This window comes from Chiloscyllium punctatum, chromosome 17 (genome assembly GCF_047496795.1).
Source record: "Chiloscyllium punctatum isolate Juve2018m chromosome 17, sChiPun1.3, whole genome shotgun sequence".
Taxonomy (NCBI): Eukaryota; Metazoa; Chordata; class Chondrichthyes; order Orectolobiformes; family Hemiscylliidae; genus Chiloscyllium; species Chiloscyllium punctatum.
The window spans coordinates 72,905,259-72,928,917 of NC_092755.1; the positions used below are offsets into that span (position 1 = coordinate 72,905,259).

The 23,659-nt window shown below is 38.1% G+C and overlaps 1 protein-coding gene across 15 annotated transcripts in view; it reads left to right on the forward strand.

The window, feature by feature from the left end:
- Positions 1-23,659, forward strand: part of clip1a (CAP-GLY domain containing linker protein 1a) — a 157,503-nt gene that overhangs the window by 114,301 nt on the left and 19,543 nt on the right. For all 15 annotated transcript variants that reach the window (XM_072587422.1, XM_072587425.1, XM_072587426.1 and 12 more), the window contains one exon: positions 12,040-12,160. In XM_072587422.1, the coding sequence (XP_072443523.1) occupies positions 12,040-12,160 (121 nt within the window). The remainder of the gene's footprint in view (positions 1-12,039; positions 12,161-23,659) is intronic.

The following is a 23,659-nucleotide window of genomic DNA, read 5'->3' on the forward strand; positions in this document are numbered from 1 at the left end:
CAGAGTTTGACCAACTAGGCAGCAAACAAGATGAAAGTTTTTATGAACCTGTTCAGAAATGTTATTACACACTTCTGCATCATGAAGAACTTGAACCCAGACCTCCTGGCTCAGCAGTAGAAATAATAGATTACCAGTCATGGAGCAATTAAAATCAGATTAATACATGATAAAATTGGAGGAGTTTAGAGATCAGACTGGAGAAAATTAGAGAAAGGGAGAAATATAAACATGTCTTACTTCTTAGTCATAGAGAGGTACAGCACAGAAACAGACCCTTCCATTCAATTCATCCATGCCAACCAAGCCACCTAAATCAATCTAGTCCCATTTGCCAGAATTTGGCCCATATCCCTCTTAACCCTTCCTATTCATGTATCCATCCAGCTACCTTTTAAATGTTGTCATTGTACCAGCCTGCACCACCACCTCTGGCAGCTCATTCCACCTCTTCGTGAATAGATTGCCCCTGCAGTCCATTTTAAATCTTATCCCTCTCATCTTAAACCTATACCCTGTAGTTTTGGACTCACCCGACCCCACAGAAAAAATCTTCTCTATTCATCCATTCCATTATTTCATTATTTTATAAATCTCTAAGGCTACCCCTCAGTCTCCGAAGCTCCAGGGAAAACAACCCCAGCCTATTCGGCCACTTATAAGCTCAAACACTCCGATCCCAGCAACACCCTTGTAAATCTTTTCTGAACCTTTTCAACTTTAAGAACATCTTTCCTATAGCAGGGGCACCAGAATTAAATGCAGTGTTCTAAAATTTGCCTCACCAATGTCCTGTACAGGTGCAGCATGATGTCCCAACTCCTATACTCAATGCACTGATGGATAAAGGCAAGCATACCAAACACCGCCGTCACTATCCTGTGACTCCACTTTCAAGGAACTATGAACCTGCACTCCAAGGTCTCTTTGTTCAGCAACAATCCCCAGGACCTTTCCATTAAGTGTATAAGTCTTGCCTGATTTACCTTTCCAAAATTTATCTAAATTAATCTCCACCTGCCACTCCTCAGCCCATTGGCCCATCTGATCAAGATCCCATTGTAATCTGAGGTAATCTTCTTCACTGCCCACTGCACCACCAGTTTAGGTTTCATCTCCAAAGTTGGGCAGCGGATGACATTTCATAAATGGAATTGGGGTCTAAACCTAGCTTAAGATGATTATGAAAATTATGTCTCCATACAAAAGTCATTTTTAAAGTGGGTTTGGACATTCCTACTGGATTTAGGCTAGTAAAACCACATATTGCTAAGGCAGCTGAATATCGAGTTACTTAAAAGTAGTTAATGTGAGGTGGAAAAGTTGTAGACTGAGGCCACTTATTTCTACTTCTAACATTGTTTCACTCTGCTGTGTCTCAGTTCACCTGCTGAAACCTTTATTGCTTCAAGACTTGATTTTTCCTGGAAAATCTCCTACGTTCTGTCCCTCTACAAATTTGAAGTCATCCTGAATATTTTCTAATTTGCACTTAATCCCACTCATCAATTACTTCTCTGCTCTTATTTGAGAGACAGCACAATTTAAAAATTCTCATTAAACAAAGAACTGCGGATGATGGAAATCTGAAACATAAGCTGAAATTGCTGGAGAACGTCAGCAAGTCTGGAATCATCTGTGGAGGAAAACATTTCAGATCCAATAAACCTCCTTCAGAACTTGGACCATTCCCAAATAATCTGAGATTCTCCAGCAATTTCTGTTTTTGTTTAAAATTCTTGTAATAACGTTAAAATTCTGCTGTTTATAAGGGTCTGTTAATGATAAATTGGCCTCAGTGTTTCCAGACATGACAACAGTGACTGTGTATCAAGAAGTACTTGCTGTTAAGTATTTTGAAATGTCTGGTAGTCATAAAATGCACTGTATGTAGGCAAATATTTCTGTCATTTTTATTTTGAAGATGCTATATAAATACATTAATTTGACAGATTAGAAGGATGTTTTTCTGCAGCTTATATTGTATCTGGGGTTACTTGTTCCTGACAGCAAATCATAGAATCCTACAGTGTAGAAAGAGGCCATTGAGTCCACTGAGTCTGCACCAACCCTCCAAAGAGCATCCCAACCAGCTTTCTCCCCCACCTCTGTCCCCATAACCATCTAGCCTTCACATTCATGGACGCTACGGGCAATTTAGCATGGCCAATTCACCTATGGACTTGGGCAGGAAACTAGTGCGCTCAGTAGAAACCCACTGGAGGGAATGTGCAAACTCCACACAGGCAGTCACCCAAGGTCAGAATTGAATTAGGGTCCCTGGCACTGAGACAGTAGTGCTAACCACTCTGCTGCCCCAAAGTGGCTTAATTAGGTGGTGGAAATTAAAAATAGTCTATTTATTTTAAAAAATCTTTCTATTAACCCAAAACAGTAAAGGTAACTTTTTTTGCATAATTTTGCAGCACTGTCAAGCCTCTAATAACAAAATTATTAGAGAATTGCTAGAATTTACAGTCTAATAAATGTTCATAGTTCAGTTACGTGAGCTATTTTTGGGAAAAATTACATTTGAGCTTTCTATCGGCAGTTAAACTCATACTCAGATATTTATTGGCAAATAGTATTTTTGTCTCACCTTATTGTTTCTAAAATACGTCCAGAAATTAAATGATGTGAATGTTAATTATTTACTCCCATATTTCTTTGTATGCCTTTTGATATTTTCAAAGAGAGTTTCCAGTTTTCTGCTCAAACTGCTCTCTGTGGACCTCTGGACATAGCTCGAGAGAAAGGCAGCTGGTGGGGCAGGCAGAGACTAGGGTGATTTTCAAAAGGATATCCCTGGTCTCTGAGCAAACAACGATGCTAGAAATAAACATGTTCTAAGGGATTCCTTTGTTAATACAATCACGACATACACTTATCATTCTTGCTGACACATGATTCTTTCTGGGCTCTGTTAAAGATTATTTGTGTTTCCTTCTTGAATTTTTGAAGAACAGAGCTATGCATTAGATACATCTAGGGATGATGCAGTGGAACATTTTAAATAAAATTACAATCCGACTCTTTATTTCATTGTTGCAGTTGCTCAAATCCAATATTACACTCGTCTTTTTAAATGCTGGTGTAGAAATAATTAAAGGATGCAAGCACTTTAATTGTGTAAAAGAAATAATATGTTCCATTACCTTCAACTAGACAACATCATAATGGTCCAAGATACATCTGTATGTTAGCAAGTTTTGAGAAGATTTGTAGCTCAAGTTGAGGTTCTGGATGTAGGTTGCTCGCTAAACTGGAAAGCTCTGTTGAAACTGAACCTTCCAGCTCAGCAAACAAACCTACATCCAGATACATCTGTATGTTTTTACTTCATTTATTCACATTATGTAACCACAGATCTGTTTTACAAAAGTGTATTTAATTTAATTCAAGAAAATGCTTGGGCAGCGATTTTGATCCATTGAAACCCAGATTCAATTCTAACCTTTGGTCACTGATACATTAATAAAAATTATCATCATGGGTAGACAATACTTTCTTCAGAATGGTGTTGGTATTTTGCACAGCTGAAGATGATCATTTAGTGAGTAGAGCATGTTCTTATGAATGCAACCTCTGTTAAAGCATACTGTGAAAAGCTATTGTTACATCTAGGGTTTAATCCAAAGTTTTCATGGTAGTGTTGACCTTTTGATCAGAGTATTTCCAAGTGTGTGAGGATAAATGAAAATAAATTATTAATACAGCACAGTGATGCCTGATAGTGTAATTTGGAAGGGTGGAATCTTCTTGTGGGCTGTTTTTTTTGGGGGGGGTCCTAGATGCAGTAAATTCTCAATTAATTACTTATGCTGTTTTAGATTGCTTTTATACTGGAAAGGAGAAAATAAAGCATATGGGCAGATGTACATGTGAATGTAAAATGCCTTGAACAGAAGTTATCAACAACAGTAAAACATGAAGTGGTATTATGCATCCTTCCAGGAGTTGTTCTTTCTCTGTCATGAATTGTGAAACCCAGGCCAATGTATTGAATTTATTTTATAAACCTTGTTTTAGATGTTATGTGTTTAGATCAGAGACTGGATTTGTCAATTCGAATTGAGTGCTGAACATATTTTATAACCATCCACTAAGTACTTTAGCATGATATATCCTGAAATTTGATTACAATTGGATATCAATTACTGTAGCTGATACTTTTTAAAAACATTTTCCCCCATGCTGCAGATGTGGGGTAATTCTGGTATGGTTTTGTCTGCTCTCCATCAGTGGACAATTGCTGCTTTTCAGAATAAGTTTAAAATGCTTTATCAGATTGTAGCCATGCATCATGAATGATGATTTTGCATCAAGCACTTGAGTTTCTTTGAGCAGTGGGCATGTTGGCACCTACATGTGCATGTGCACGTACACGCACGTTTGTGTCCATGAGCACCAATGTAGAACTTCAGCTATTACAATGTGAAGTTTTGCAAGTAATTTCAGTCATCAGGCATAAAGGGCAAGATTTTAACTCATTCAATATCATCTACTTGCACAGAGTTAAAATCAAACCCAACGTCTCCTCACAAATAGGAACACCACAAAAATCTGTGTGCACATGAGTTTTCACGTATGTAAATTATCACCAGCTAACTAACTTCACACATTGGAAATATTTCATTATATTGTGCCTAAAGTTTCTTAACTTTTTAGGCATCAAGTTGCATTCGCAAAAGTAATTGTTCTGTACTGTTTAAATAGTAAGCATTGTTACTGAGTGAATTGGGAAGTGTGATCGGAGGAGTATTTACATTCCCCTTTTGAGTTTATTAACAGTTGTTAGTTTAAATCAAAGTTTGTGTATTGTGTACACACAATATAAGCTCAACTACAGTTCCTCAATTATAAATTTAAATGTAATTTATAACATGCTATTACAGTTTAAGTAATGTGAAAAGATATTGTATTAATCTATTACAAATACTAAATATTTATAATCATTAAATTTCAAGCTCCATCTTATTTTGTTCTGTGACAAAATCTGTGTGCAATATGTTAGTGCAGTGTCTTCTTTTTTAAATGTCTGCATCATTGAATTACATTTTTCACACTCTAAAACAAAATCCTCCATGTTTACAATGTAGTCTTGTTTCAGGTGGATGGATTTAACAGCAGATACTGCAGAAGGCTAGAATTATTTCAGTTTGATTGTTTCTTTATTCTTTTAGACTAATTATATTAGATAAGCAATTTTTCAAACTATATTAAGCTTTTTCTCTTTACTTATAGTAGAATGTACTATTGGATGAAATTACATGTTAATATATACCAGGTATTCAACCAAATTCCTTTAAATCAAACCGGTTATGGTACTTCATAAGTTTGTGAAAGTAAATTTATAAAGACTTGTGATTCTTTTATGTAATTGCATGAAGTTTAGTGATTAATTTATCTATTATTAGAACTGTATTTTGTAATCCCAACCCGACTGAATTCTTTAACATGATTGATCATGCCATTTTTCTCCAATGTGTCTCTACTGTTGTTAAGCTGGATGGGGCTACTGTCACATGGCTTCATTCTTAAGCTGAATACAGTTAGATAGCTGTCACTTAGAATGGCTTGTTTCCTCTTCCCACAGTATTACCTCTGTCCCCCATGGATATCCTTGGCCCTCTTCTGTTTCTCATCAAATGTTTCCCCTCAGTAAGCATCCAAAAGTATAGCATTTGTTTTCGCTTCTGACTTCACATCCCTGTATCTTAGGACCACCTCTCTCAGCTTACCCACTGTTCTGAAATTATCAGATTACTTATACAAGATCTGGAGCTTAACGGGCAGAACGTTATTGCATATGGGCTGAATTTTGTTTCAATCTCTGCATCAAACCTCATTCCCAAGCGATTAACTCCATTCCTCTCCTGGAAAAAGCTTGAGATTCATGTAATCTGTTCACAAATGCCTTCATATTTGAGCACAATGAGTTTGGAACCAGACATTTAGACTATTGTTAAGTCCACTCATTTCCACCCTATCACATTGTCTTGAATTCACCTGTATTAAGTAATCTTCCAAAAATCTTTAGGTTTTAGAAAAACCTGAAGGATTAGAAAATTGTCACTATGACACCCTTAATCGGAAAGCAAACGAGACAACAGGTAACTGTTCTTACCTATATACTCCAGTTAGCTTAATACCTATTATCGGGAAAATTGAGTCAATTGTCAAGAATGTAATAGCATAACATTTAGAAATTAATCATATATTCAAGCAGAATTAGCATATTTTCATGAAGGGCAAATCATTCCTGATGAATTTATCAAAATTCTTTGAGGAAGTAACAAGCAGGATAGATAAAGGAGGAAACCAATTAATATAATTTGGATTTCCAAAAGTATTTAGACTACTTTAGATGAGACCCCACAGTGTTGGAGGTAGTATATTAGTGTAGATAGAGGATGGATTAACTAATAGAAGACGAGAAAGTTGGGATAATAATTTTTCAAAATGGCAACCTAGATCTATGGGAGTGCCACAGGGATTAGTATTGGGGCCTCATTTATTTGCAATATGTATTGACGATTTGGATAAGGAAATGAGTGTTCTGCAGCCAACTTTGCATATGTCGCACAAATAAGTGGGAGGACAGTTGTTAAGAATGACTAAATGAGTCTGTGGAGGGAGACACAGGTTAAGTGGCCAGTCAGAACCTTGACAGATGGAATATAATGTGAAATATGTGAGGTTATGTGCTTTGGCAAGGAAAATAAAGGAACTGAATATTAAATGGAGAAAGACTGCAGAAAATTGAGCACTGAGAGATTTGTAAATCCTGCATAAATCACAAAGTTAGTATATTGGTTCAGACAGTTGAGAAGGTTAACTTTTCTCAGAGAATGGACTAGAAAAGTGAGCATATACTGCTAAAACTGTATAGGGCAGTAGTTAGACCATAACTAGAATACTGTGAACAGTTTTGGTCCCTTTATCTAAGGAGAGATGGACTCTCATTGAATCCCAGAGAAAGCTCAAAATCTCCCATCACCACTACCCTATTGTCTCTACATCTTTCCATAATCTGTTTACCTATTTGTTCTTCTACCTCACGCTCACTGTTGGGAGGTCTGTAATACAGCCCCAACAGTGTAACTGCACCCTTCTTCTTTCTCAGCTCCACCCATAATGCCTCACTACCCAAATCCTCCATAGTGTGCTCCTTTAGCACAGCCGTCATATCGTCCCTGACCAGCAATGAAACTCCACCCCCTCCCTTACATCCTTCCCTGTCCTGTCTGAAGCATCTATATCCTGGAACATTTAGTTGCCAATCATCATGCCCTTCCTTCAACCAAGTCTCTGTGATTGCAATAACGTCATACTCCCAGGCACCAATCCAAGCCCTAAGTTCATCTGCCTTACACACCATTTTCAGTTGACTCAGCTGTAAAGTATGGAAGTTCTTCCCTACACCTCTCTGTCAATTTCTCATCTTTAACATACTTCTTACAAACAATTTTGACCAAGTTTTGGGTCATCTGGCTTCATATGTAGCTATGGGGCATGTTTTGTTTTAAATGCTCTTGTGAAGCACCTTAGGGCCATTTAATTGTATTAAAAGTGTAATATGCATTTAAATTATTCATGTTATCGAATGCATTTAGTGTAGTAACATGATTCAGAAAGACGTATTTAAAAGTAGATGAACAAAAGGAAATGATTGAAAGCTTTAAGAAATTTTTAAGGTGTTATTTGAGGTGAAAAAAAAAAGAGAGACTTCAGCTGGGAATTTAAGAGCTTGGGCCAAGCTTGTTGAGATCATGTTGTATGCAACAAATATAAAATGTGGCGTAGAATTCAAATTGGTCAGAGGAACGCAATTTCAATGAATTGGAGATGGTGAGCCGAGAAGACATTTTGGAATGCTGGAGACTGTGTTAAATTACAGGCATTTGGGTTTGACATAAATCAGTTGGTGTTGGTGGTGTAGTAGGATAAGGGCACAGAGTTTTGGATGAACTCAAGGTTATAGTGTGGAAAGCCTTCTGCTGGAATGGTTGAACCTACAGACATCAACAGGTTTTCAGCATTTGATAGCATTAAAGCTTTCCATAACTTTCCAAATATTTTAAACTGCAGGTTTTTCATAAGTAGCTGCCAACCTCCTTGATATGCATATAATGTTTCCAATAATTAAATAAATATTTATATTTCTTTGTGTCTAATGTTTGGAAAATAATTTTACTGTTGTACATTTATATGCTGTTCAGATGTAACTTTAACCAAGTCAGGCAATTGAGATTTTTTTTTCAATGATTGCCAGTGCTGTAATTACATGGTGTTAGATTCACTTTTCTAACATAGGTTGCCACCAGGAAAAAAAGGTTTGTGTAAGCTGTACTTCCAGTATATTGTACTTTTCCAGTTTGTTGTATTTTTCCATTTCACCAAAAAAAAGTGAGAGATCAATTGATAAAAGTTCCTTGATCAAATGCAGTCTGTCCAATTTCCACTCTGTGGGTGTCTGGTGGGGGTGTCGTGATTACTTGTTTTTTTTTTCACAATTTATTGATCAACACACGCTGGAAGGTTTGTCAATGTAATGTCTAATAGGCATTTTGTTTTCTTTTATTTTGAGATACAAGCCTCTAAAATAAGTCTGAAATTTAAAAACTAGTGAGTACATCAAGGTGGTTTTTCTTTTTGTTTCACAGTATGAAAATGTCATTCACTATCTGCAGTAAAATTGCATGGTTCTTTTTACACATTTTATAGTGGAGGTGTTTTTAAATCATTATATTACTGATCACCAATAGGGTTTTACTTTCTGTTTTGAATGTTGCAGCAACAGTCTGATACAGAACAAATGCCCTAGATAAAATGCTTGCTTAAATATTTTGGATCTCTTTGAGCAGAACACAGTGTAAATGTCTGCTGTCTGAAAAGAACATCACAAATTGAATGCGGCACTGATGTCATATGTGAAACTTACTGTTGTCTGTCTGTATGTGACATGTATACATGTGAGAGTTCCTGAAATGATCAGTGAGCAACTCTTTTTATCATGGATCCCATATCGTTTGGTATTTTAACTTTGCTTAGATGTATAAGAATTATGTAATTTACATTTAAATGCTTTGACTGGTTTGTCAAAGTGACATGACTGAAAGATCTCATCTACTCTTATTCATCTCTGTGAACAGGTGACTGTTTCATAATTGATATGCAACGGTCCCCTGATCATCTAGCCCTTAAATGCCTTTATTTATATGGATTATATAATACTATTGCTGTCACACTTTTTTTTACCAATTTCAAAGACTCCAAAGGTAAAACTACAAGAAGCCAGCTACTACAAAGGAAACAATTTATTTTTAATTATTTTCAAGATTTTTATAACTCTGCATTTATTGAACCTTCCTTATTGCCCTGGGAAGGTAGTACGTAGTCTCCTTTTGAAGTATTGCAATCGATGGTGATACAGTGGAGATGCTGCTGTTAATTAAAGAAACCCAGGCGTTGCTGAATGGCAATTCTGTGCTCATGGTATCATTTAATACCAGAGAATGAATTTTTCTTGGCTCGATGTGGCTTTCTACTTGTCAGCCTTAACGTTATCCAAGTCCTGCCATAGGCTATTCCATTGTTGGGATTTTGTGAATTGAGATTACATCAGCTTCAAGGTCCTGTACCAACCAAGTTCAAAAACTCTCCAATCCTCTTTTATCATTTTAAGCTCTTTCCTAAAACGCCCCCATTTCTGTCAATAAGCTTTTGGTCCCATCCCATAATGTCTTATGGCTCAGCGTAACTTATTTTCTTGCACCTCTAAAGTACTTTGGAGCCCTTCATTGCATTTGTGACTTATCAATCTAAGTTGATTGTATGCAAACTTAAAATTGTTGAGTCACATTATTCCACAAAATGATTTTTTTTTCAGATTCTTCATCTCCAACATAATGTCGCGCACAATCCCCTAGCAATCTCTAAAACTTGTGTTCATGCTGTAATCTACCTTGTTTAGGGTGCATGCTGGCATTTTAGGCAAACTGACCTGCTAGCGTGTTTTCCTCTTTCCCTGAGGTATATCATGTCTACCTCCGTGGCAACCTGCAAAACCATCTATTTCTCCCAAACGTTTTATAAAATCCAATATCCCAGATGATTGCATCCCTGGGCCTTATCATTTTCCCATTGAAAACTATCAAATTGAGAAAACCAAAATGCAAATAGTCTCAATTTTGTGACTAAACAATGATATATTTCAGTTCTTTCAAAACTAAGATGTTAATTACGCATCTTTTTAATAATTCACTTTTTTTTAGAAAAGTACAACAAAATATTTTGTTTCAATAGAATTTCATTTAGAATTCATTTTTCTGATTTTTCGCTGATCCTTGAGCCTTCATATCATTTATCTCTTCCTTGTCCTTCTTGGAATTACATTCTTCCATTTCTGGTTATGTATTTTCCATGGATACTCATTAACTCCTACAACTATCCAAGCTAGGCTTCTTTCCATCTCACTTATCTAAGGACTAAATTTATTTATCCTGGTTTCTCCCAGTTCTGTTTCATTTCCTTTACATACAAGCATGCAAATAATGAGCTGGAGTAGACATTTTAGCCAGCTTTGCCCTTCAAAAGCATAATGGCTGATCTGATTGTGACTGTTAGTCTACATTCCCATCCCCTAGCTTCAATAACTTGTTTGTGAAGAATATATCTACCTTTGCCTTTAATAGCAAATGGAACAATTGTACATTGTTTCAATCTGTTTTCCATACAAAAGCATTCAAAGTCATCCCTTTCTTCCTTAGCAACATTTGAATCTGAGATGCTTAATCAAAGACATTCCCATAGAGTTGCCTGTATAAACTTTACTTTGATTCCAATATGTTGCATGTACAGCTTGTTGTTTCTATTTATTTTTCTGTATCTTTCATGGGTTTTCATTTGCATGAAACCATTTTGTCTCTTTACTCTGGCTGTTTGCATATTCTTTTGTTAACACATTTCTGACGCTTCTTATAAATCCAATGTGTCATCAATATCTGTTTAATTGGTTGCAGGCTACTACATTAATAACATCAGTGTTTGGTTTATTGATTTTCTTTCCTAACCTAATAAAGACAATCTGAGAGATGGGTTTTGATTTTCTGTACAGACACTACCAGACCTGTTGCCTGTTTCATTTCCAACTTCAAATCGGAGTTTTTCCTATTAATGATGTACCTTATTCACTGTACTTCAGCATGAGAAATGTGACACACCACCTGACCTTTTTCCCCCTGTAATCTTCAACTTGCACTTTAACTGTTACTGTGTACAGGATTCAGATTTCTGCCAATGCAGTTTTCATCTGATTGGGAGGTGATCTGTGCTGACTTATTCTGTTTCTTTTTGCTCTCTCTTCCACCATCCTCCTCAAGAAGCACTTTATTCACACTTCCAACAGCTCTGTCTCATGTTAGAAATTTACCACGAGGACTTATGAGTCAAAGCATGTTATCTCAGTGTATGAATCTGAGTGCACCACTGCAAATTTTTTTTAAAATTGATTAGGCCACTAGCTAGTTCATTTTAAAACATAGATTTTATGCATTTGGTCATTGAATGGAAGGCAACTCTGAACCTAATACTGCTTTTGAAAGAGATTAATTTTAAAATAGATGTGAAGCATAATAAATGTGTGCATTTTACTGTTGTCAACAATGAAATTAATTACACTTAGGCTTTGATTTTAGTTGCAGTTGCAGTGTAATACGTGGATTTGTCTGGTAGTGGCAATGAATTTGGGAAAGCTCACTAAATAATTCTAAAAATATTCCTCCTCCTCCTGTTATTGTTTAAGATCTTGTGATAGCTCCCTGGACAGAAGTTTTACAGCTCAGAAGCTCATGGTTTATTTTTGAAGTGCAAGGTTTATATTTGTAGTCGTAAAAGATTATTTTGCACGTTTCACATCAGATTAGCATGTGTGACCTAGAAACATTTTAGAGATATACTGATTCTCTCCCACTGCTTCTTCACTTGACTCTCATCAGTGGTTACTATAGTAACTGTGCACTCACTTTGCCTTTGCAGAGAGGAGCTGAAGCTGGCAGCAACCCAGAAATCCCAGCAGCTGGCAGCACTACATGAAGAAAACGGCAAACTTGCAAGCGAGCTGGACAAAAGCAAGGACGAAGTCAGCAGTCATCAGAAGGTATGTGCTGAGAAAAGATGTTTGGATCGTTCCACACCAAAACAATTCAATGCTGATACTTATAAAATTTCAAGCTATATAACATCAATACTTGTTAATTCCATTATCAGAATAATCTAACATCATTTTTAAACACTTTATTTATCCAGTAATCTTTCCTATTTGGTATAATTTTATTCCACAAACCATGCTTCCATTTAATATGTAATAAAGAGAAATGTTTTTGCTAATTGTCTAATCGTCTGTTAGCTACATTGATGAATGATTCATGGCAAAAATCTTGAACATAGTGTTTCTTTTGATCGTTTTAAAGCTTAGAATTGAAATCTCTATAATCACGATCCCTGCGTAGTATGTTACCCCTGGTAACATGCATTCGAAACCCTCTATTTGCATAATTCAATGTTTTGTTTTGGTGTATGGTAGACATATGCTTACAATCTAACTTTGTGATATTAACTACTTGGATGAATTAAATCTGTTTGTGATTTTCTTAGCTTTTTTTCCCATAAGTTGAGGCTGAATTTTGACTGCTGGAATCCTTGTCTATTTATATTGACTTGTGGAGGTATGGTTAGTTTGTGTAGGTATTTGGAAGCAATAACCTTCAGTCAACACTAACTTAACATTTTCAGAATTCACCAAAAACCAATTTATTTCTGTTTTGTATGACTTAATTTTGTACTACTTGTGTAATTGAATTATTTATTTGCATACTGTAGAACTATTTGTTTTCTCTGAAAGGGTTCCAGCTCATACCTAAGTGAGTTATTTCGAATGTTAAGTAACAAGCTAACATAAACATAATCAGAATTCAGCTTAAATAGTGTTAACACGTTTCCTCGATATTTTATAAAATTATTCATTACTCTCCTTTTTCTCAAATAAAATTAGTTTATAACTGAGATCGGATGCTGATGAGGACTGAATTAACCTAATCTTTATAGTGTGTAAGGCTAAGCTAATATCTAAGTGTTTTCCAACTCAAAAACTTGCCCCAAAAAAATTGTGCATCCCAAATACTGTCTTAAGCTTCAGTATGTGAGTTTAAGTCCTGAAATATTGCAATGTACTTAAAATATTTGGACTTAACCAGGCCATTGTAGGTAGCAAACAGCAGTAAATATACATAAATGATCTGGAGGAAGGTAAGGTGATCTGATTAGCAGGGTTGCAGACCCTACTAAGATATGTGGAATGGCAACTAGTGAAGAGGACTGTCAGAGAATGCAGCAGGATATCGATAGATTGGAGAGTTGGGCGGAGAAATGGCAGATGATGTTCAATCCAGACAAATGCGAGGTGATGCATTTTGGAAGATCCAATTCAAGAGCGAACTATATGGTAAATGAAAAAGCCCTGGGGAAAATTGATGTACAGAGAGAGCTGGGTGTTCAGGTCCATTGTTACTCTGAAGGTGGCAACGCAGGTCAGGAGAATGGTCAAGAAGGCATTTGGCATGCTTTCCTTCATCAGACAGGGTATTGAGTACAAGATTTGGCAAGTCATGTTACAGTTGTATAAGACTTTGGTTCGGCCACGTTTTGGGATACTGTGTATCGTCTGGTCGCCACATTACCAAAAGGATATGGATGCTTTGGAGAGGGTGCAGAGTAGGTTCACCAGGATTTTGCCTGGTATGGAGGGTGCTACTATCAAGAGAGGTTGGGTAGATTAGGATTATTTTAATTGGAAAGACAGAGGTAGAGGGGAACCTGATTGAGGTCTACAAAATCATGAGAGGTATAGACTAGACAGGGTGGAGAGCAAGATACTTTTTCCCAGAGTCGGGGTCTCAATTACTAGGAGTCACAAGTTCAAAGGGAGCGGGAAAAAGTTTAAGGGAGATATGCATGGAAAGTTCTTTACACATAGGGTGGTTGGTGCCTGGAATGTGTTGCTCGCAGAGGTGGTCGAGGCAGCCACGTTAGTGTCGTTTAAGATGTATCTAGAGAGATACATGAATGGGCAGGGAGCAGAGGGATACAGATCCTTAGAAAATAAGCAACAGGTTTAGAAGCGGCTCTGGATCAGCGCAGGCTTGAAGGGCTGAAGGGACCATTCCTGTGCTGTAATTTTGTTCCTTGTTCTTTCTTTGTTCTAAGTCTATGTTAAGTGACAAAATGTTACATTATCTAGCCTCAAATGCTTGATCAACAGTTCTGATGAAAAGACAGGTGGCCATGTGAATTTTTAAAAGTTACTTTATTAAGAATATTGGACAGTACATTTTTCATATTTATACCAGTTCATAGTTATTTGACTTCCCCTATTTTACAAGTGTGAATAGTTTTGTAATTCTTTTATCTCAAACATCTTGTGTCCTGGCTTTTGCTGCTCCACTTAATTTTTGACTATAGGTAGCTTTGTACTATCAAGCTAAGTTTGCAATGAACTGAATCGAGGCTATCCAAGAGCTAGTTTAAAACGCGAGTAGCAAGCAAGGAAAGAAGACTTTTGCATAATTGGCAAAAGTGTCAAGGTTCTGGAAAGTTGAAATGCTTGCATTTTGACCCATTATGCGATCTAGCTGGTTTGATTCTTTCCAGTTATGAGTGTGCAAGAGAAATCTTCAGTCATTCCAATAGGATAACATTCCTTTCACAGTTGTCGCAGGTTTTACATTTTTTAAATACTAGTCTAATTTTAAAAATGTGTTCTAATTTACTGAATTTTCATTGATCAAATTGTTTCCTGTTTTATAAACATCATTTACGCATCTTACAGTAGTTAAATTTCAGTAAACTGATTTGTGTCCTTCTGGCTGTCAAACAAATATCAACTTTCAAGGTCAATAGTGTTTAAGTTGAACAGAAGCCAAGGCATCTGTGAGCCTGTAACAAAATACCTTGTAAAATCAGGTTCATTATATGAATTAATGGCAGACTTGCATTTTGTAAGCTCAGGACATCTCAAAGCCATTTACAAGCAATGGAGTAATTTCGAATTACTTTTACTGTTGTAATTTGGGAAATATGTAACCTTTTCTTTTTCATAGACAACTTGGCCGAGAGAGACAAGCCTCTGGTATGCAAGATACATTTGTGTAAAGTAGGACAGCACAAAATAAACTTGCAAAGCACTGAAGAGATACATTTTAATGCAATGTAAATTTTAATTATGTCTATAATATCCCTATGTAAGGACATTCTGTACACATTGGCTGAATATTGAATGAAAAGTACTCCACGTCTATATCAGTTACTTTGAAACATGAAAGTTCTTTTAATTCAATAGATCTAATATTGTACTGACATGAGAAAGAATATGTTGGATTGGCAAAACATTAGATTAGATTAGATTAGATTACTTAGTGTGGAAACAGGCCCTTCGGCCCAACAAGTCCACACCGCCCTGCTGAAGCGCAACCCACCCATACCCCTACATCTACCCCTTACCTAACAGTACGGGCAATTTAGCATGGCCAATTCACCTGCCCTGCACATCTTCGGACTGTGGGAGGAAACCGGAGCACCCGGAGGAAACCCACGCAGACACGGGGAGAATGTGCAAACTCCACACAGTCAGTCGCCTGAGGCGGGAATTGAACCCAGGTCTCTGGCGCTGTGAGGCAGCAGTGCTAACCACTGTGCCACCGTGCCGCCCATAATGGGTAATGTTTAACAGAAATCAATGTTCAGGCCACAACTGCTTATAATCTCTATCAATAACTTGGATAAAGGAGCCAAACATATGATTGCTAGATTTGCTGTTTTTCTCTTAGTCATTCATGGGATGCGGATGTCATTGGATCTGCGAGCATTTATTGTCCACCCCTGAATTGCCAGGGAGAGAGTGGTGGTGAACTTGATCCAGTGGTGAACCACTGGACTCCATATGATGCAGGTGTATGGAAGGATTTTGATCCAGTGGCAATGAAAGTACAGTGATGTAATTACACATTAGAATGGTGCACGGCTTGGAGGGAAACTTGCAAGTAGTATTGATTCCATGCATCTACTACAATCAGATGGTCGAGGTTACAGGTTTAGAAGTTGCTGTCTAAGAAACCTTAATGAGTTATTGTATTGAATATTGTTGGTCATATTCACTGATAACACAAAAATAGGAAAATAGTTTGCAATGAGTGCACCAGGAGACTGCAAATGATATAGTCAAAGACTTCAGATTCTGAAACTGACACAGAATGCTGGAGAATGGATGTAGACTGGGAGAATCAGGATGGTATTGGACCTCAAGAGAGAGACTTTGTGGAGTGCCTCAGAGATGGATTCTTAGAGCAGCTGGTGCTGGAGCCGACCAGGGAGAAGGCAATTCTGGATCTGGTATTGTGTAACGAACCAGAATTGGTCAGAGACCTCGAAGTGAAGGAGCCATTGGGAAGTCGTGACCATAATACATTAAGCTTCAATTTGAGAGGGAGACGGTACAGTTGGAAGTGACAGTACTTCTGTTGAATAAAGGGAACTATGGAGCTATGAGGGAGGAGCTGACCAAAGTTCAATGGTGCAATACCTTAGCAGGGGTGATCGTGGAGGAACAATGGCGGATATTTCTATGTATAATGCAGAAGTTGCAGGATCAGTCCATTCCTAAAAGGAAGAAAGGAAGAAAGATCCCAGGAGGAGGCATGACGAGGGAAGTTAAGAAACATATAAAGTTAAAAGAGAAAAAGTATAACTTAGCGAAGATAAGTGGGAAAACTGAGGACTGGGAAGCTTTTAAAGAGCAACAGAGGATTACTAAGAAGGAAATACGCAGAGGGAAAATGAGGTACGAAGGTAAACTGGCCAATAATATAAAGGAGGATAGTAAAAGTTTTTTTAGGTATGTGAAAGGCAAAAAAATGGTTCGACTAAAATTGGGCCCTTGAAGACAGAAACAGGGGAATATATTGCAGGGAACAAAGAAATGGCAGAAGAATTAAATGGGTACTTCAGATCAGTGTTCACTGGCGAAGACACCAGCAATCTCCCTGAGGTAACAGTGGCTGAAGGACCTGAACTTAAGGGAATTTATATTTGCCAGGATTTGGTGTTGGAGAGACTGTTAGGTCTGAAGGTTGATAAGTCTCCGGGGCCTGATGGTCTATATCCCAGTGTACTGAAGGAGGTGGCTCGGGAAATCGTGGATGCATTGGTGATTATTTTCCAGAGTTCGATAGATTCGGGGTCGGTTCCTGAGGATTGGAGGGTAGCTAATGTTATACCACTTTTTAAGAAAGGTGGGAGAGAGAAATTATAAACCAGTTAGTCTGACCTCAGTGGTGGGAAAGATGCTGGAGTCTATTATAAAGGATGAAATTAAGGCAAATCTGGATAGTAGTAACAGGATAGGACAGAGTCAGCATGGATTTATGAAGGGGAAATCATGTTTGACTAATCTTCTTGAATTTTTTTGAGGATGTAACTGAAGATGGACGAGGGAGATCCAGTAGATGTAGTGTACCTGGACTTTCAGAAAGCTTTTGATAAAGTCCCACATAGGCGGTTAATGAGTAAAATTAGGGCGCATGGCATTAGGGGCAAAGTACTAGATTGGATTGAAAATTGGTTGGCTGATAGGAAACAAAGGATAGTGATTAACGGCTCCATTTCTGAATGGCAGGCAGTGACCAGTGGGGTACCGCAGGGATCCGTGCTGGGACCGCAGCTTTTTACAATATATGTAAATGATATAGACGATGGTATCAGCAATAACATGAGCAAATTTGCTCATGATACAAAGCTGGGTGGCAGGGTGAAATGTGATGAGGATGTTAGGAGATTACAGGGTGACCTGGACAAGTTAGGTGAGTGGGCAGATGCATGGCAGATGCAGTTTAATGTGGATAAATGTTCAATGGAATCAATTTAGGTAAAGGGGCAGTACAGAGAGATCTGGGTGTTCTTGTACACCAGTCAATGAAGGCAAGCATGCAGGTACAGCAGGTCGTGAAGAAGGCTAATAGCATGCTGGCCTTCATAACAAGAGGGATTGAGTATAGAAGCAAAGAGGTGCTTCTGCAGCTGTACAGGGCCCTGGTGAGACCACACCTGGAGTACTGTGTGCAGTTCTGGTCTCCAAATTTGAGGAAAGACATTCTGGCTATTGAGGGAGTGCAGCATAGGTTCACAAAGTCAATTCCTGGAATGGCGGGATTACCTTACGCTGAGAGACTGAAGCGACTGGGCTTGTATACCCTTGAGTTTAGAAGACTGAGAGGGGATCTGATTGAGACATATAAGATTATGAAAGGATTGGACACTCTGGCAGCAGGAAACATGTTTCCGCTGATGGTTGAGTGCCGAACCAGAGGACACAGCTTACAAATACGGGGTAGACCATTTAGGACAGAGATGAGGAGAAACTTCTTCACCCAGAGAGTGGTGGCTGTGTGGAATGCTCTGCCCCAGAGGGCAGTGGAGGCCCAGTCTCTGGATTCATTTAAGAAAGAGTTGGATAGAGCTCTCAAAGATGGTGGAATCGAGGGTTATGGAGATAAGGCAGGAAGAAGATACTGATTAGGAATGATCAGCCATGATCATATTGAATGGCGGTGCAGGCTCGAAGGGCTGAATGGCCTACTCCTGCACCTATTGTCTATTGTTTAATGTGAGCAGGTTTAGAACAGAACTCCTATATTGGACTAAAAACATTATCTCTATCTCTCTACACAGATGCTGCCAAACCTGCTGAATTTCTCCAGCCATCTGTTTGTATTTGACCAACCAGGTTGTGGCGTTAAGGACAAAACCAAATCAGGCATTGTCTTACTGAACGACATATGGATTTGAGGGCCTAAGTGGCCTACTCATCCTGTTTCATTTGTTCAATTAAATATGGTCTGATTTTTTAAAAAAAACTCTTGGCCAATATTCTTCCTTCCGTCTGAGTCACCTACGCCAATTATCTAATTGTTCAGGCAGTGCAATTTGAGGGATTCTGCAGCTTCGCTTACCTAGTTAACAATGGTCTGTACAGTCCAGAAAATGAAAATAGTTTCAGAAGTTTAGATTTCATGTTACTATAAACATGTTTTGTTCATGTTGTTGGCTATTGTCACTTACTGAACAAAAAAGCTGAAAAATTTAGCTAAATGGATATATCTATAGTATCTTCCCAGACTACTGATGTTTATATACACTTCTATTTCCTGTTAAATACATTTATAAAACTCATCAGTATCATAACAGTATTGAATCATCATTTTAATCATTTAATTGTCATTAAAAACCTGGAAGTTAAAGCAAGAGGGAGGCATTGGATGCTTGCAGTGAAGTTGGCTTCTCTGTACATTCTATCTAATCCACATTAATTAGTTAATAATTGATAAGTAAAGGCATGCAGTTTGATAAAAGTGCTTGATTTCTATTTTTATGTTTCTTCTGGTCCTTAATAATAAGTGACTTCACGAAACTACCAGTTATACGTGGGATATTGCACAGTTGTTAGTCTAATGCAAAAGTTTTAGGAATGAATAAATACACTATATCAAGATTATGACTCCTCGTTCAGTGGGATTCTTGAATATTGCTGATGTGATAGGATTTCTAGACTTCTTTTAATATACAAAGTATTAATAAGCTTGTTATTTAAAAATGAAGTTTAGTAGGAAAAAGACAGCAATGGTGCTGCAATAAAGCTAGTGGGTGCTATGTATTGCACCCACTGTTGGTAACACTTGAATGGAGAGAGAAGGCCAAAATTACAGGATAAATAGAAAGGGGTGAAGGGGCAAACATAAAACTGCTCAGAATTTAAGGCAAACATTGAAGATTATGAATAGATGAGAATAATAGATCCTCCCTATTTTCTTGGTATTTTTATATTTTGGTAGTTTTTCTATTTAACTGACAGTGACTCATCAGGAAAATAAAATAGGCCAATTATAGTTGAGTTGTGTACATTATCTGTTTTTAATTTGTCCAGGGAATTTGAGCATCATTGGATTGGGCCAACATTTACTGCCATGCCCATCCCTGATTGCCCAGGAGAAAGTGGTGGTGAGCTACCTCTTTGAACCATATGCAATCCATATGGTTAGGTGCACCTACAATGCTGTTAGGGTGTTGAAGGATTTTTGATTGTGACAGTGAATGAACAGCTTGAGGGTGGTGGGATGCTCTTTCAGGTTGGGAGGGAAATTTGCAGTTGATGTTCCCATTAATCTGCAGTCCTCATCCTTATGGATAGTACTGGTCGTGGGTTTGGAAGCTGTTGTTTAAGTAGTCTGTGAGTTTCTGCTCTGCATTTTGTCGGTTATGCACACCAGCTGTACTATCAGTGGTGGAGGGAGTGAACGTTTGTGCCTTAATAGCAGATTTCCCTGCTGTCTATTTCAGTGCCATTAATTTTATAATTAGGGGAGCAGAACAACTGAATCTATCTTTCAGTAAACCTTCACAGTAAATGGTTGCAATGACACACAGAATGACCATTAATGCCCTTAAATCATTGAAAAGCAGGTGATTATTAACATTATTAGCTGCACAAATTAAAAATGAGTGCCTTCAGAAATGAGATAGTGAGAATCCAGAGACAATATATTCCTATTAGGGTGAAAGGAAAGGCTAGTCGGATGCTGGATGACTAAAGAAATTGAGGGTTTGGTTAAGAAAAAGAAGGAATCATAAGTAAGGTATAGACAAGATAGATCAAATGAATCCTTAAAAGTGTTTCAAAGCAGTAGGAGTATACTTAAGAGGGAAATCAGGAGGACACAAAGGGGACATGAGATAGCTTTGGCAAGTTAAGTTAAAGAAAATCCAAAGGGTTTTTACAAATACATTAAGGACAAAAGAGTAACTAGGGAGAAAATAAGGCCCCTCAAAGATCAGCAAGGCGGCCTTTGTGTGGAACAGCAGGAGATGGGGGAGATACTAAACAAATATTTTGCCTCAGTTTTTACTGTGGAAAAGGACATGGACGGTATAGAATGTAGGGAAATAGATGGTGGTATCTTAAAAAAATGTCCATAGTACAGAGGAGGAAGTACATGATTTCTTGAAACGCATAAAAGTGGATAAATCCCCAGGATCTGATCAGGTGTACCCTAAGACTTTGTGGGAAGCTATGGAAGTGATTGCTGGGCCCCTTACTGAGATATTTGTATCATCAATAGTCACAGATGAGGTGCTGGAAGACTGAAGGTTGGCTAACGTGGTGCTACTGTTTAAGGATGGTAAGGACAAGCTAGGGAACTACAGACCATGTGCCTGATGTTGGTGGTGGACAAGTTTTTGGAGGGAATTCTGAGGGATAGGGCGTACATGTATTTGGAAAGGCAAGGACTGATTAGGGATAGTCAACAGGGCTTTGTGCATGGGAAATCATGTCTCACAAACTTGATTGAGTTTTTTGAAGAAGTAACAAAGAAGATTGATGAGGGCAGAGCAGTAGATGTGATCTATATGGACGTCAGTATGGCATTCGACAAGGTTCCTCATGGGCGACTGGTTAGCAAGGTTAGATCTCATGGAATACAGGGAGAACGAGCCATGTGGATGCAGAACTGGCTCAAAGGTAGAAGACAGAAGGTGGCGGGTTGTTTTTCAGACTGGAGGCCTGTGACCAGTGGAGTGCCGCAAGGATTGGTGCGGGTCCACTACTTTTCATCAGTTATATAAATGATTTGGATGTGAGCCTAAGAGGTATAGTTAGTAAGTTTGCTAATGTCACCAAAATTGGAGATGTAGTATACAGCGAAGAAGGTTACCTCAGATTACAACGGGATCTTGATCAGATGGACCGATGGGCTGAGGAGTGGCAGGTGGTGTTTAATTCACATAAATGTGAGGTGCTGTATTTTGGAAAAGCAAATATTAGCAGGACTTATACATGTAATGATAAGGTCTTGGAGACTGTTGTTGAACAAAGAGACCTTGGAGTGCAGGTTCATAGCTCCTTGAAAGTGGATTGCAGGTAGATAGGATAGTGAAGGCGGCGTTTGGTATGCTTTTCTTTATTGGTCAGAGTATTGAGTACAGGAGTTGGGAGGTCATGTTGCGGCTGTACAGGACATTGGTTAGGCCACTTGTGGAATATTGCATGCAAATCTGGTTTCCTTCCTATCGGAAGGATGTTGTGAAACTTGAAAGGGCTCAGAAAAGATTTACAAGGATGTTGCCAGGGTTGGAGGGTTTGAGCTATAGGGAGAGGTTGAATAGGCTGGGGCTGTTTTCCCTGCAGTGTTGGAGGCTGAGGGGTGACCTTATAGAGGTTTATAAGATCATGAGGGGCATGGATAGGATAAATCGGCAAAGTCTTTTCTGTGGGGTGGGGAAGTCCAGAAGGAGAGGGCATAGGTTTAGGGTGAAAGGGAAAAGATGTAAAAGAGACCTAAGGGGCAACTTTTTCACGCAGAGGGTGGTACCTATATAGAATGAGCTGCCAGAGGAAGTGGTGGAGGCTAGAATGATTGCAGCATTTAAAAGGCATCTGGATGGGTATCTGAATAGGAAGGGTTTGAAGGGATATGGGCCAGGTGCTGGCAGGTGGGACTAGATTGGGTTGGGATACCTGGTCGGCAGGGTCTGTTTCTGTACTGTACCTCTCTATGACTCTGAGTGTCTTGGCTTAGTTTCGTACCTCAGACAGAACATTTTGTATCCAAAGACCATTCTAAAATAGTTGAGCAAGTAATCAAGGATGTCTTACAATTTGTGTTGAAGTGCTCCACTGGAGGTTCAATGTAAAATCAAGGTCTTTCAACTTTACCAGATGAATATAAAAGATCTGTGTCGCTATTTGAAGAAAATAAGGAAGAGTTAGAGTCATACAGCATGGACACAGACCCTTTAATGCAACCCTTACATACCGACCAGGATTCCTAAACTGAACTCGTCGCATTTGCTTGCGTTTGGCCCATATCCCTCTAAACCTTTTTCTATCCAAATGTCTTTTAAATGTTGTACCCTTCCTCTGGCAACGCATTGCATATACACACCAGCCTGTGTGTGAAAAGTACCTCATCAGGTCCCTTCACCTGGCTAAATGTTGTCATTTATTTCACTGCTGTGTGTAACCTGGCTTCCCACATTTTATTACATTGCAATAATGACTGCACATCAAAGATATTTAATTGGCTATAAAATGTTTTAGGAGAGCCAACATTTCAACACAAATGCAATGTTCTTTATCTCTGGCTGAAAGAAATAAGAAATAAAAATAAAATTAAGTCCTGACTTTAAACACCTAAGTATTTTTGAAAAATGGTGCCTTTCAAATTTCTACCCAAGTGTACTGCATTCATTTTCTAAGGAAAACCGTTTGAACAAAATTAGTATTATTGAGTTTCATAATTTAAAAAAAAATTTTAAAAATTTTTTTTACACTTTGCCGTCTTAATGACTGCAGCTTTAATCCTTCGTATTAGGGGCATGTTAAATCTCTTGTGGAAATGCATATATTTTATTGAGCAAATGCATCATTTCATAGCATAGAAGGAGCTGTTCCACTTAACATGTATTTGCTCCTCTCTGCAAAAGCAAACCTGCTAGTCTTATTCCTGGCTTTTTCCATGCAATCCTTTCTTTTCCTTCAGTTGCTTGTTTATAT